The following is a 13,535-nucleotide window of genomic DNA, read 5'->3' as shown; positions in this document are numbered from 1 at the left end:
TTTATGGGATGTTTTAATACTCTTAGACCTTATTGGACAGGTGTGCTGGTCTCCATGGACACGGAGTACTCAGTTGCCAGGAGACGGGTAATTCCAGAGTTCAGGAGGTGGTGGTTCAATGGAGCTCTACTCACAGGGAAAATGCCAAGCAAAAAGACCAAATCTGACCAAACTCTCATTCATTTAAAGGTTGTTTAAAAACAAACAGCCTGTACCTTCTTCCTTTTCCCTGTCTGTCTCCTACCACAGAGTATTTTATATCTTATATCTTTCCTCAATACTTACAATTATACATCACAAAGAATTACATAGCAAATCTGTAAATAAATAATCCAGTAAAACTGCCTCAACAACACCCTTTCTCAGACATGCTGCTTGACCTGAGCGACCTCCTGCAGGTTAGTCCAGCCTTTTTACACTTGCTATGCCCCAAAGCGTATGCACCTATGTATGTGTGTCTGCATGCAACAGTGTTTAAGTATGTAGCATGTTTAAGTGTGCATGAGTGTGTGAAAGCCATTTTCTTCCAGCTGGTTCGGCCGTTTTATATTTTTACCCTCCCAGCTGTTCTATTAAACCCCCCTCTCAGTCCCACACACAACACACAGACCCTGTGCTCTGCGGTCTTTGAGTCATTAGGGGATTTTACCAGAGAAAGGACCCATAAATTCCTTTGCTCTCCCCAAATAGAGGAGCTCTTCTGAGGCTAAAGTTATCACCTCCCCTCTCAGGTCAGGAGTGTGTGAGGGCCGTCCCACTTTTTAAAGGTCATGACCTCTGACATCAACTAAGAAAGACTCCTCTTTAATGCCGTGGGTCCCAGATGGAAGGAACAGGGCCTACGTGTGTCTGTGAGCACGTTCTTCATCTAAATAATTTTTAGTACTTAAGGTGGTCCAAAAAGATGAATCAATGAATTATATGATCTTTAAAGCTTCTTTAATTAAATAATTTGCTATTGTAGCTCGTCCTCTAAGTGAGAGAGGCAGATAGAGAGTTTGTGAGAAAGAGTTTTGAACTCCGCAACCCTCAGGATATAGTGTTATCAAGCAACTTTCTGTCTTTTTTTTTTCATACTTTAACTTATACTCTCTTATTCTTCCATTCTCTCTCTCTCTTTCTCTAATATATAGTCTGTCTCTGTCTTTTCTCTTTCTTCTATACATTTGTGTCTATCTCTCTCATTATTTCTCTCTCTACCCTGTCTAAGTGAATGTGTATGTTTTGGGAAGTACCTTTCTTGTTTTGGCCAGAAAGCTGTGCATCAGTGCACCAGCTATCGGTAAGTAACAAATACACAAACGGGTAACATTGCAGTTTCACTGCTCTTCCAAATTAGTGTGTGAAAGGATCATTGTAGTGCTGCTCTTAATATCCAGAGGGTGCTGTGCAACTGCAAATTAAGCTCAGTTTTAAGTGTATACATGCTTTTTTTTATTATGCTTATTATTATTTTTTTCTTTACCTGAAACACTAGATAGATTTGTGCACCTTTAGGTGTTCAGTTGTTCTGCTTAACAACAATATACTGTTAAAGCAAGCCACACATCTAATTTTTTAAGATTATTAAGGCCAAAATGTACATCTCAAAAGGTCACCATTTACCCAGTTGAAACGGTATAAACAAGTCTTATTATAACTGTATATGAGACAAAAGAACACGTAATACTATTTGATGTATAGAAGCTACATTTTATGATTTTCAGGCTCTTAAAACCTCAGTATTCTTCAAAACATGGCATCAAGCTGTCAACAAATAATAATTAAATAACAGAGTAAGAGCTGCCTAGTTTCAAGTGCAAACTGCTCATTTCCCACTGTACACAGGCAGATTATGAATAATTAGAAATACAATCATCTTAAATTAAAGTGTATTCCTTAAAACAATATGTTTAAAGAAATAAATATGATTGGAGAATTCCTTTCTATGTGAGTCATAAAAGAGTCTGATCAAAGGAAATTCTCCCTCCTACTCATTGGGCTCAATTCTGCAGTGTCTTGCAGCTACATTGTTAGAAAAGGCATTTATTCCATCACATAATCCCCCTGCTGTCTCTTCTCTCCTGGATCAGTCCAAATACTCATGCATAAAATATCAGCTCTGGAATTTGTCCCCCCTGCACCCCTGTCCCGTTAGTACTGTCAGAGGAGCACTGAAACTGAAAAGTGACTTTCCCACACTGGACTTCTGTCATCCCTTCTTGTCCAAAATAACTTAGTTCACTTCCATCTAGAACAGCACTAACTGTGTAGAATGCATCCTGTTCCACCTGTACCGGGTGCTCGAACCATACAGGGAACGTTGAGCTAGAACCGTCTGATACGAACTTGGTCAGGTGTTGTGCCAGAAGCACTCCTTGTCTCTTAAGTTCAATTCTAGCGCTATATTCCGCTTTCCCGCCACTGGAGCCATACAGACCAAGCCCGGCTATAAACACGCATTTGTCCACAGCAAACTGGATGCTGTCACACCGTCCACGGTAACGCCACTGGTTGCTCCGGTAGGCGGAGGATTGGAACCGGTGACAGCATTGTGGTGTCAGCCCCTTTCTGGCCGTAACCGGGAATACCAGCGAAGGTTTTCTAGCAGCAGTGTACCAGAGGAAGAGTTTATGTGTTTCATCGAGGGTTAAAATGTTTGACTGCGCAGCTCCATCTGCAAATTCCTGCAGTGTCATAGAAGGTAGGCGCACAAGGTGCAGTGTCTTTCCTAGCACAGAGCGTTGATTGTGCGCAGTGGGGCTCAGACCTTGCCTCCGACACTCTGCCTCGGCCCAGCACAGCACTGCCTGGAACACCACAGCCTCTTTCACGTTCAGCGTCTCTCGGTGTAGTATGCTCTCTAGTGTGGGCAGGTCAATCTCAGAGAAACTCTCGGAACGTAGTGCAAGTTCTGCCTGGGCGTCGATCACTTCCCAGCATCTCTGAGTGAGCTCCGGCTCCTCAAACAACCGACTCTGAGAAAGCAGCATGCATGCATTTCGCGCCTCCAGGCTTGTCTCAAGGAAATCCACACAAGCTCGAGCCAGAGCAGACACCAGGTATTTCTTGGCAGCGTAGAGTGTAGCCAGCACTGTGTCTGCCGACAGCTCTATCTCATCACTGTACATGTATCTGAAGAAAAAGAGGAAGAGAAAGAAGCAATTAGAAGGGAGCGTTTATGGCTAAATTCACCCAGTCAGTTCCCCAAAAATTTAAATTATTTTCCAAACTGGTATGACTTACTTTCTCTCCACAAAAGGAGTTGTTAGGCAGAATGTTAGTCTCAGTCACCAATCACTTTTTTTGAATCTATTTTCCATTGAATGAAAGTGAATAGTGACTGAGGCTATCATTTTGCTTAGCATTTATACATTTTTTTGCTTCCCCCGAAGAAACAAGTCATTCAGGTTTGGAACAGCATGAGGATGAGTGAATAATAACTAAATGTAAATCCAAAATGTGAACTATCCCTTTTAGTGCATGCTGGCCCATAGTTTATATTTCCCCAAAGCTGATCTGTTTAACATATAGAGAGGCAATCATGCCCTTTTTATTGCCTTGTTACTGCTTTAAATAGTGACTTCCAACTTTCCCAGGAGAAAAAGTACATCATTCACATTCACAATCCAAAAAAAAACTGTACAAGCTCTGAAATAAGAGGGCATTTCTTAAACCAAGACATCAGTGTCGGGGCCTCTATGAACCCATCTGTGCTGCCTGAAATGAAAGATGAGATGCCCTGTTATTAATGCCCGAATGTGATTAGTGAGCGGGTCTTACTTGAGAAGGATGAGAAACGCTGCCGGTTCCACATCTGGAATATAGATATCAGAGTCCCCTTCTGCGAGATCCCCGTAAAACATGGCACAGAAAACAGAGCTCCCCACTGCTAGCACATACTGAGAAAGACGGAAAGGAATTTGTCAGTGTTTTATCTAGTTGCAAAGTTCTAAGGGACCAGGAAAGGGAGAGGTATAGTATGTGGTCTCACCTTGTGGACCGGGACCCTCTCTGATTCACCGGGGGGACCAATAATGAAATGAACGTCTGCCATTTGTTCATTATTGAACATTAGTGCATTTCTAAATAAAATAAAGAATTAACATGATATTAAACAGTAGATTTAGCTTCAATATTATTGATGGAAAACTATAAAGAAATGTTCCATTTAATTATTAGATAGAATATAACTTAATGTAAAGAAATGTGAAAAAAAAAAAAAAAAGCAATTTAGTGAATATTGAGGTATTTTGTATCACTTATGGTTTTTAAAAAAATTACTTGCCTTTCGCGTAACGTCGGATGCGCGGACTGCCAGCTGGGAATCTCCACATTGTTGTTGTTGATGTTTTGCTCGGTCGTCGGTGTCGTGGCGATAGACGTGGTGGTCTGCGTAACCGGGTCCACGCTCTTCTTTTCAGGTGTGCTCAGCATCACGGTCCCGTTCTTCGGAACAATAGCGGGATCGTTCACGGGGTACAGTTCTGCTGCCATCCTTTTCTTCAGGGAAAGAGTCAAGATGTTATTGCATAAAGACAGCCTGCCGGGGTGCTTGCTTGCCCTTTTCAACTTCTTTAACGTTTCGGGGAGCAAGAGTAAAAATGTCACACATTTCATGATGCGACCATGACGGGACAGTCTGCATTCCGGCGCAGCGGGCATCAGAACAAACAAAAAGTTTGCTGAAGTATATAAAAAATAATTACTATCAACAGGCTTTATCGACAACAATAACCGTAGTCCGTGATATTCCCAACTATTGCGTGTCTTCCTTGGAAACAAGATAAAAAAAAAAAGCCTCCACGGTCCTTAAACGCGTTTGAAAGAGACATAAACCTTTAGGATTTCAGCAACCATGTCGTGGAGATCCGTTTCTCTTTTACTTAATCTCCCATCATACGACGAAAAGATAACCCACATCAGTTCAAACCCCTCCAAAATCACACAACAAATGAGCGTCTGCGTGTGTTTCCTGCTTTAGCCTTTAATAGCCAAGTCTTTCTCTCTGCCTTGGTCACGCGAAATGATGGTGAAGTTTGACTAAGTCTGTCTTTCTCTCCCTCCCTCTCTCTCTCTGTCTCTGACGTCAGAGGGTTGTGTTGCGCATCTTCTTTTTGCTTCTTGCGGACCGTGCGGGGATGAGAATATATCATTATTCATATTTACTAGACACGCCTATTTATAAGTGTACAATATAGATGATCGCAGCTAAACACAAATTAAACGCATAATTTATATTGTATTTCAGCCAAATATATTTCAGCCAAATATATGACTAGATATCAGTACTGATAATAATAATGATGACTGGAAATGTTTCGTGTGTTAATGCTCCGACTGTGCAAATGTTGTTTACGTAGAAACTTGCGCTATGTTAATGTAACATTTACTTCACAATGTAACTGTTCTACTAGTACACCTCACAAGAGAAAACAAAATGCGTACTCTTACCACAGTCGAAGCGAAATAACGTCAAATGCTGTATTGAACGAGCTGTTTGTTTTCATCGCACGTGATATGATCGATTCTCAGCGAGGTCAAAGTTTGAATCCTCCTGCTTCAGGTTCCATGTCGGTCGTGTTGAAGTCTGAAACGGGGCGAGGGCTGGACTTGGTGCTGGAATGCTGCTGCGCACGACTGTTTTCCCGGATTCCCAATAAAGCCCTAACGCAGCATGATGCTTCTCTCTCCCTCGCTCTTTCTCAATCTCCTCTTTTTCTCACAGACAGCACAGACGAGTCTAAGTGAATATGTTTAGTGAATATGCTGTATAGATTAGATGGACGATTTGCTCATTCTTTGTTAAAGCTAAATCTGAGTTGCTCATATAGTGCCACCAACCTTTACCCAATATTATCGGGAGACAATCTGTTGCCACTCACTCTTACCATTTAAAATGTACTATTGTCTCATCATTTACTCACCCTCATGCCATCCTGAATGTGTATGACTTTCTTTCTTCTTCAGAACACAAACAAAAGATTTTGTAGAAGAAAATCCAATGCAAGTGAAAGGTGGCCAGAAGGACCAAAAAGCACATAAAGGTAGCATAAACGTAATCCATAAGATTTCAGTGGTTTAATCCATATCTCCAGAAGCAATGATAAGTGTGGGTAGAAAACAGTTCAATATTCAAGTCCTTTTAACCATAAATCTGCACTTTCACTTCCACATTCTTATTTGTTATTCTTTTTTTTTGTCGATTAGCATTTTTCATGCATTTCACCACCTACTTGTTGGGGCTGGGATATTTTTTTTTTTTTTGTAAAAAAGCATTTAAGAAATAAAAAAGAGTTCTCTCCCAAACCTTGGCACTGGAGTCACATTAATTGATTTTATGCTGCATTTATGTGCTTTTTGGATCTTCAAAGTTCTGGTCACATTCACGTGGATTGAATGGACCAACAGAGCTGAGATAATCTTCTAAAAATCTTTGTTGTGTTCGGCAGATGAAAGAAAGTCATAAACATCAGGGTTGTCATGAGGGTGAGTAAATAATGAGAGAATTTTCATTTTTGGATGAACTATCCCTTTAAGGCTGCTCTAGTGCTGCATTTTTTTCACACAGAACCAAAGCAGCATCAGAACTTCCTTTGATACTAGGGGCTAAAGTGGGTCAGAGCTTGCTTTATTTTAGTCTGGCTTTTATGCTGCATTGCGTCTTTACACATAATTTTGAGCATGCACAGAGCAGGCTTAACTTGGCAGTTTAAAGACAGCTTAATTGTGTTTGAAATGCACACAAATCAGTAATAGCTCTCAGTCAGTCTGATATAAACTTATAGGCCAGTGTGCACAATTTTGCCCCTTGACATCTACAAACACTGACACAGACTTGGCCAGATTTGACACCAATCAGCAGAACATTATTGAACTGGGATTGCAACAGAGTTCAAGAAGTCAGAGATAAGGTCTAGATATCTCTATATGGATTTTTGTTTGGTACAGATCCGTGTCTGTACCAAAGAGAAGAGCCATGAGATCTCAATGACGGCACTGCGTCTCATACAGAGGATGAAGAGAGACCTGAATGCACATGGGACGAAGGCCTTTGGGCCTCTGCGGATCAGGTAACCATGGCAACCCTCCCTAACGGTTCGACCTCTTTAACGATGTTAGCTAGTAAAGGGTTGCTTTGTTATATATGCAAAAGCAATCACGCATACACCATCACTGTGAAACATTAAACCGGTCAAATCTCTTCAATTGGAATTCACACTCCAGAAAACCCCTTCAGAGCTAAAAGTGTTGTACCTGCAATAGGTAACATTTCAAAATGTGGTCTCATCTCAAACATTTGCTCACATCTTATTTAACTTCCTCTGTACAGATATGCTCCACTTAATGTTGAGTAATTAGATTAGGCCAAACATCTAAAGCAGCTCCCAAATCACAGATCACTCCTGATGAAAGAGAATGATTTCTGCAAGAGTGTTGTTTCACACTGAGTGAGGCCATTAGGCCAAATGATTATTTTTGAACTGTAAAGTTCAATTGCTTCAGTTCTCCCTTGTCATTTCTCTTCTGGGGTCTCTTCTGATGAGATTTCATCAATAACAGTTTATTTTCCTGCTACAGTGTCCATCTTGTGTAAACTTTACACAGTCCTTTAAGGCAGAGTTTCACTCCATACAGTAATTAAGCTTTTAGAATAACAGACTCCTCCTGCCTCTCAGCTTGAGTTTCTCTGCCACCCCCCTTTCACTGCAAAACCTGAATAATTAATCTGCCATTAATCTTTTAGGAGCAGTGCTGAGAAAAGAGGAAGCATGAGCCTAAGAGTTTGTTTAACAGCGAGAGATCAGAGACTTGAGAAAGAAAGTCAGACCAACAGAGAGACTGAATGAAAGTGAGAAAGTCCCAGAATGAAGACAAACAGAGAGGAGAAGAGGACTGCTGAGTGTGATGAGGGCCTCAAGCTTGTTGAACAGTCCTTGTGTAGTAGCTGGAACGCACATTTGTTCGATGTCCTGCAGGGTTAACAGTAGAGGAGGAGAGCAGCTGCTTTTTAATGGCCATCAGGCACCACAAGTACCCATGCCCAAGATAACTTTGTGGCATTGGGCATTCACTTTCAGAAGTGGATCTTGCTCTTCATGTTTCTTTAATGAAACAGAGTAAAACAGCCTTCAGGGGCTTTGCAGAATTACAGGTGCATTTAGTCTGTTTGTTCTGCTTGAGCTGAGTCAGTCAGGGGCCAGGTACAGAGGACACACTTTTCTGAAGTCCTATTAAAGTTTCATATTTGACTATTCCTCCTCTCTCCCTTTTCAAATTGGTTAAAAGTTTGTGTGATGTACTTACTGTTGTGTGTTTGTATTCTCTGTAGCTCTAATGGTTGCTGCTCATATGCACAAGTTCCATCATACAATTAAGGAAGTGATCAGTGTGGTGAAAGTGTGTGAGGCCACACTAAGGAAAATATGAGATTTATCTTCAGAATAAAAAATCTCAGAAAAAATGTACGTAGAACATTGCAGTGTTAAAATTATGAAGTTAAGACTTGAAAATACATTTTTAGAATGATCCTTTTCATAATCATAGTATGGCTTCCCATCATTCAGCGAGAATTGTCAAAGTGTTTTTGTTGGACTCTTTTGACACTTTGTATCTATGCCCCATTTTGCTGTTCAGTTTGTGTCCTAAATCATAGTGTTTTTGATTGGCAGACTGAATGAGTTTGAGGATACACCCAGCAGTAACCTGACTATTGAAGAGCTCTGGAGGGTGGATCTGGAGCAGGAATTTGACCAGCCCTCTTACACGGCTGGATTCAGGAAGCAAAAACAAATACAGGTCACGGATCACATGTCATTTGTTAGAAATTTTGAATTTTAAATCAACCTTCTCATAATACATACACTATGTGCCGTCCAGTGCACTATCCATCCAGTGCATGTGTCTTGAGACCTTGGTCTAAAACTATCTCTGCTTTGCTCAACATCCCATAGATTGAACATGAGCTTGAAAAGAAGGTTGATGATATTGAAGGTACCTATACAGTAATTTTCACACAGGAATTTATGTTCTAATTTACATAATGGATTTTTAACAAACCCAACACAATGCAAATATTAACTAAGAATGTGTTCCTGAGTGTGTATGTTTTATGCAGGTGAAATCTGTGGATATCAGGATGATATTGAAGTAGAGCTGGAAAGCTTTAGGCCCAAACACAGGGGGATTTATGCATCCTATAGAAGGTACAGCATTTACATACACTAAGTGTATACATTCAATAATTTACCGTCAAATGATCATCCTGTTTTCAGAATTGCAATTTGTTTGGTGAGAACTGCTGCTCTCCTGAAGAACAACACAACAACATCTTCAGGAAGTGAAGTGTAACATCCCTCTAGCAGTAATTCTTTGTTTACATTTCTGTCCAATTAGCTCCCTGTTCAGCAAAACCCACAGTGCCAGCTAACCAGTGCTTCCTCATGCATGCTATCTCTAATGGAGTGATTACAGGAGGAAACTAATTAAGACTGCGAGCGTGGGAGTGTTTGTGTGTGCACTTTGGAATTTGTTTTTTATGCATGTGTGCTTGTATATATTTTAATTATTTTACACGTGTGCATGCACCTGTGGGTGTTGGTGTGGTTAAGGTTGTGTTTGTGTTATTCTATTCTCCCCATGTCAGCTGGATCACAGCAAAGCTTGAAATCAAAGGGCAAATGAGTGTAGTTTCCTGTTTTAATTACCAAGACAATTCATTTTATAATTAAAAATATAAATCCCTTATTTTCATTCATGCAGCCATATCAATCTATACAATCACCCATGGTAATAAAACTGTTTCAGGCAGCTGAGAAGATGCCATCTTTATGTTGAGTATTGAGTGTATTGATGATATTGATCTTTTACTCTGACTATTACTAATTATTAAAAGTTAAATTCTAAATGTGATCATTGGCAGAATTTTCCAGAGGGAATTTATTTTTAGCTTATTATTCAAGAGGGGGTATGGCAGTGTCTTCTTGTTATTTTCAATCTGAAAGATTTTGATCTGGAGCTCCTCTATAAGTAGATTTACTCGCTTGCTCCTCCCTTTCCATATGATGTTATTTTCATGGCATCCTCAAGTGTCCTTGCTGGTGATGTTGAAGGAGAGGTTGAAAAGCTAAAGGTAGCAGTGGCTCCTCTGTGCAAATCAGTGTGCGTTGATGATGAGAAAGGAGGTGGGAATGAGCAGCAGCGAGATGGAGAACTGTCCATCCCAACAGCCCTCGTTAGCGTTATTGCTTGGAACACTGCCCACTGCGGTCAGTCTGGGCCTGCCTGAGTCAATCACCAGAATTGGAGAGAATAAAGAGAATCGTAAGAGAAAAGAATGTCATAAAATAACTATTATTGATCTTCCTTGATACAGTTTTGAGGCATCAATATATTAACATTAGCCAATATTCAAATTAGAAGCCTAATTTGTGCTTTTCAGTTCACTGTCAGTTGGCCTTCCTTTTAATTTAGTCTTCCATAATAGCTCTGGGAGACCATAAGTGTGGTATATTTACTGTACTTAATACTGAAGCAGGTCGCACAATGGAAGAGAAGTGCCATGTCACGGGTAGGACAAGGCACAGGTATCACACACAGGAAGCGTCATTGCTCAGCTTGATGTAGATATAGATTGATAAACATTTGTAAAATTTTCTGATTATCAATGCATGAAAACGGCATCGATCCCAAGCCTAGTAGGAGAGTGACTCCACTTTCAAACTGTGTTCACACTTAATCCACTTTCATTTAATTTAATTATCCTATATTATTTAATTAGTGGCCAACACACAAATAAAAGAAAAGAAGTGGAACTGGAGTGACTCATTTCACATTTAATCTACTTTTATTCCATATTCACCCTTTGTTCACATTTGTGCTATTTTGACATGAGTAGAGGAAGAGGAGTGGAATGTCTAGGTTACTGTTGTAACCTCCGTTCCCTGATGGAGAGAACGAGATGTTGTGTCAAGTGAAGGGACACTAGGGTACTTCTTTGAAGGCCTCGGTTACCTCTGAACTTGAGAAAAGTCCAATAAGAAATTGGCAGACATAATTCCCTCCCCCGGACATACGGGTATAAAAGGAGGGAATCATGCGTCTGTCCATTCAGGACAACGCTCACATTGTGTCGAGTGAAGCGACACTAGGGGTCCCTATACAATCACGCCATGCGCTGAACCTTGTACGTGCGCTGCTGATGCAGGTGTGAGCAGGCAGTTGCATGCCAAAGCGACAGGTTGCATCAGACTGCACGTACCCTTCCCCAATGCCCCATAAAATCGTCATAAACTTTTTAGGTTCCCGGCACCCCCGAAGGGGGGAACAAAGCAACGTGCCAAGCATGGGAGCAGGACGCGCCAGCTGCGCCTTTCCTCTCTCTATGTTTCTCACATAGAGTTAAAAAGGCTGGGGCCATCTTAACGCTATCATACGCATTGGGGAAGGCATTCTTTCCAACTCCTATTCTTTCAGGGGGAAAAGACCCCGTGGAGATCACCACCTGCCCAGGCTGGGGGGAGGTAAAGAGTGGCAAAATATGTGGCCACATATGGGAGGCACGGTGGTAGATCCTACCTGCTGCGAGGGAGGAGTTGCTACAAACACGGTGACCGGGGGGCAGCGGGTCCGCCCGTAGGGGGACTGTACTGTGGAAAATACACACAGTGGGATTAATCCACAAGGGCTCATCCTGTGGAGCACCTATTCCAGTACAGAGTAATTTTAGTACCTGTAGTGGGTCTGGTCGGGGGATTCCTCCACTGAATTCACGGACCAGAGGGCTAGGGAGGAAGAACATCCAGGGAGCACAAATCTAGTGGACTCTCCTTTGGGTAAAAGAGCCCACAATATAACCTCAGTGGAGGGGAAAGGTGCTATGTGCAAGCGGAACACCCGGTCAGACGTTCTGCATTCCCGAGTTCAATGTGCTCGGACCTGAGAGAACACGGTACGAGACCGAATCAACCCTGAGATTGTAAAATTTTGTAAAGGTATTGGGTGTTGCCCAGCCCGCTGCTCTGCATATGTCTGCTAGGGAGGCCCATGAGGATGCCACACTTCTCGTTGAGTGTGCTTGAACCCGAAAGGGGGTGGGCATGGCCTGGGTGTGATAGGCCAATGCGATGGCATCAACGACTCAGTGGAAAAGCGTCTATTTGGAGACAGCATTCCCTTTCCACTGTCCACCAAAGCAGACAAAGAGCTGCTCAGAAAATCTAAAGCTCTGTGTGCGGTCCACATAGGTACACAAAGCATGCACCGGACACAGCAACGACAAGGCTGGGTCTGCCTCCTCCCGGGGAAGCACTTGCAGGTTCACTACCTGGACCCTGAAGGGAGTCATAGGAACCTTGGGCACATAGCCTGGTCGTGGTCTTAGGACGACATGGGTGTCTGCCGGACCAAAGTCCAGGCAGGTGTCGCTGACAGAGAACGCTTGCAGGTCCCCAACTCTCTTGATATAAGAGAGCGCGATCAGGAGGGCCATCTTCAAGGAGAGGGCTTTGAGCGCGACTGATTCTAGCGGCTCGAAGGGGGGGTCTCTGAAGGCCTGAAAGGACTATGGAGAGATCCCATGAGGGGAACAGGCATGGCCTGGGAGGGTTCAGCCGCCAGGGGCCTCTAAGGAACCTGATAATCAGATTGTGCTTCCCTAGGGACTTTCTGTCTACTGTGTCATGGTTAGCGATATGGCGGCTACATAAACATTCAAGGTAGAGAGGGACAGCCTCACCCCCAGCCTCTCTTTTTGCCCAGCTTAGCATTTTGAACAGGAGTTTGGGTAAGGCCCGGTTGAAAACTCGCAAATCCAAGATCGGTTGTAAGCCTCAGCCTTTCTTGGGTACGATGAAGTAAGGGCTGTAGAAACCCTCCTTCATCTCGGCTAGATGGACAGGCTCTATCGCGTCTTTGAGTAAAAGGGTCACGATCTCCGTACACAGGGTGTTGGTGTCTTAGCCGTGCACAGAGGTAAAGCGGACGTCACTGAAAGGGGGCAGGGGTCTGGTGAACTGATTCGCTTAGCCGATGGTCCTGGCCAACCAGTGCGACGGGTTGGGAAGCGAGAGCCACGCATTTAAGCTCCGTGCGAGGGACACAAATGGGACGATTGTTTTTGACGTACCTGGCGAGGCTTTGCAGTGGGGCGGAGCAGGTAGTGTGGCGTCTTTGGTGCTGAGAGAAGACTCAAAACACTTACCTTGCTCCGCACACCTGGCAGGGGGCGGGTTAGTAACTGAGGAGGAGGTTCCGTGTAGGCGTCCTCTGGATTCGTCAGAACCAGACAGCTGGGGGACAGGAGTTGTGGGTTCAGAGGCGAGAGGTCCGTGGTGCCGGGACTGCTGGAGTGTGGCACCGGGTTGCCGTGAGAATGGCATTTGCAGGCCAGGTGACCCAGGGAAAGAGGAAATTGCTCTATTTTTGAGAATGTGGGTACCGCAGCCCGAAGGGGGTGTGGCAAAGAAAATACCTTTAAATGAAGATTCTCCTCCTGGCCCTCCACCGGGGGACAGAGTGGTCTGTCTACTAGCTCCGGAGCAAACATCTCGTTCCCT

General features: G+C 43.0%; 1 protein-coding gene and 1 pseudogene across 2 annotated transcripts; one reads left to right on the top strand and one right to left on the bottom strand.

The window, feature by feature from the left end:
* The first annotated feature begins 368 nt into the window (after nt 1-368).
* Nucleotides 369-13,535, top strand: part of LOC127617501 (transcription factor IIIB 90 kDa subunit-like) — a 37,488-nt pseudogene continuing 24,321 nt past the window's right edge.
* LOC127618278 (BTB/POZ domain-containing protein 6-A) lies at nt 1,634-5,574 on the bottom strand. 2 transcript variants are annotated; one of them, XM_052090655.1, is made up of 5 exons: nt 5,434-5,574; nt 4,268-4,482; nt 3,974-4,064; nt 3,763-3,881; nt 1,634-3,114 (listed from the first exon to the last, which is right to left on the bottom strand). In XM_052090655.1, exons 2-5 carry the CDS (start codon nt 4,474-4,476, stop codon nt 2,082-2,084), a joined length of 1,452 nt encoding a protein of 483 aa, XP_051946615.1. In that variant the 5' UTR covers nt 4,477-4,482; nt 5,434-5,574; the 3' UTR covers nt 1,634-2,081. The 2 variants fall into 2 exon arrangements, with proteins under 2 accessions (XP_051946615.1, XP_051946614.1); XM_052090654.1 differs by lacking the exon at nt 5,434-5,574 and having other exon boundaries at nt 4,268-5,256.

This window comes from Xyrauchen texanus, chromosome 24 (genome assembly GCF_025860055.1).
Source record: "Xyrauchen texanus isolate HMW12.3.18 chromosome 24, RBS_HiC_50CHRs, whole genome shotgun sequence".
NCBI lineage: Eukaryota > Metazoa > Chordata > Actinopteri > Cypriniformes > Catostomidae > Xyrauchen > Xyrauchen texanus.
This window is presented reverse-complemented; position numbering and strand designations above follow the sequence as displayed.